Source organism: Physcomitrium patens, chromosome 24, assembly GCF_059467195.1.
Source record: "Physcomitrium patens ecotype Gransden chromosome 24, ASM5946719v1, whole genome shotgun sequence".
In the NCBI taxonomy this organism is placed as follows: domain Eukaryota; kingdom Viridiplantae; phylum Streptophyta; class Bryopsida; order Funariales; family Funariaceae; genus Physcomitrium; species Physcomitrium patens.
Window position 1 is genome coordinate 9,055,156 of NC_143433.1, and position 1,299 is coordinate 9,056,454.

At 51.3% G+C, this 1,299-nt stretch overlaps 1 protein-coding gene across 1 annotated transcript; it reads left to right on the plus strand.

The window, feature by feature from the left end:
* The first annotated feature begins 200 nt into the window (after positions 1–200).
* On the plus strand, positions 201–1,043 carry LOC112276446 (uncharacterized). Its single transcript, XM_024507775.3, has 2 exons — positions 201–630; positions 756–1,043. Coding segments are annotated over exons 1-2 (342 nt in total). The 5' UTR covers positions 201–289; the 3' UTR covers positions 757–1,043.
* Positions 1,044–1,299: the final 256 nt, after the last annotated feature.

The following is a 1,299-nucleotide window of genomic DNA, read 5'->3' on the forward strand; positions in this document are numbered from 1 at the left end:
AATCGCACTTTGACTATCCTTATCTCGTACAATCTCGTGCCTGTATCCACAGTTATCGTCAACTACATCGACAAAAAGCGGAATATACGTGAGGATTCAAAGCTGGTGGCTGAACTGCAGGCATGATCTGGTACCACCCTCTGCGAGATTCCATGCTACAAAACCCCAAGCTGGGTTTCGATATTTCTCACCTCATGTGTGCCCTTTCAGCTGCAGCTTTCTCTAGCATCCTCCTGCTCTTTCCCATTGCAGCAGCAGCAGTTTCTGTTCCAACTTGTGGCCGGTAACCATGAAGCGCGGCGTCGCCTCTGTGATGTGCTTGGTTCTCATCGTGGCATCCGCGATGGCCGTCGCCGCGGACATAGGTCCATTTAGGTGCGACATGAGCAAGCTGAAGCCTTGCTTGGAGGCCACCCAGAAGCCCGGAGTCCCACCCAGCAAGGAATGCTGCAAAGTCCTCACTGCGCTTTTTCAGGTTAAACCGCAGGTGATCGCAGCGAACTGCTTGTGCAGACTGGCCACAAGCGCGGAAGCCAGAAAGCTTGGGGTCATACTGTACCTCGCTCTTTCACTTCCCCAGAAATGCGGCATCCGTCTCGAAGCGCAATATCCCTGCCCGCCTAAAAACTAGTACAGACACTCCTCCCCTTCTGTGTGCTTCCGTCGAGACTCTTCCAATCCTACACTCCCCGTTTCGTTTCTAGACTATTCGTTGCTCGCTTACTAATTTTTGTGTTCGGTCGGTTGCCGTGCAGAACTCCCGTTACCGAATAACAAGACGGATGGGTTTCCGAGGGTCGGCCCGCAAGGATCCACCGCCACTCGAGCGAAGATCATCCGGCTGAGGATGAGCAGCTGTTCCGTAGCTGCATGTGTTGTGTGGGAGTGTTGGGGAGTTCGCTTGCAGCGGGTGCTGCAGCTGGACTGAATAATCGTAGAGCCCTGCTTTCTATGAAATCTAGCTTGCAGTCTGGCTGCTCAGAATAGCCGTGTTTTCACATCCACGTTGTTTCTGAAATTTCAAGGCCAAATTGCAGATAGAATTGCGTGGTCGCACTCTTGCTGTCGACTGGTTGTGTGATCGTGATCTTCACGACTGCTTGCATTGTTGTCTCATGCCTCGTTCAATTCCGCATTCTACCTCACTGCAGCTCTAATCCCATTTCCTAACGGTGACAGCAATGGTGCTAATCTCTGCGATTGAGGTCCACGACTGTTCATCAAATATCAGGGCGATGATGGATCCTGAAATATTACGCAAAAATAAACTATGTTTCTGTCGGTGATTTCAGGTGTCGG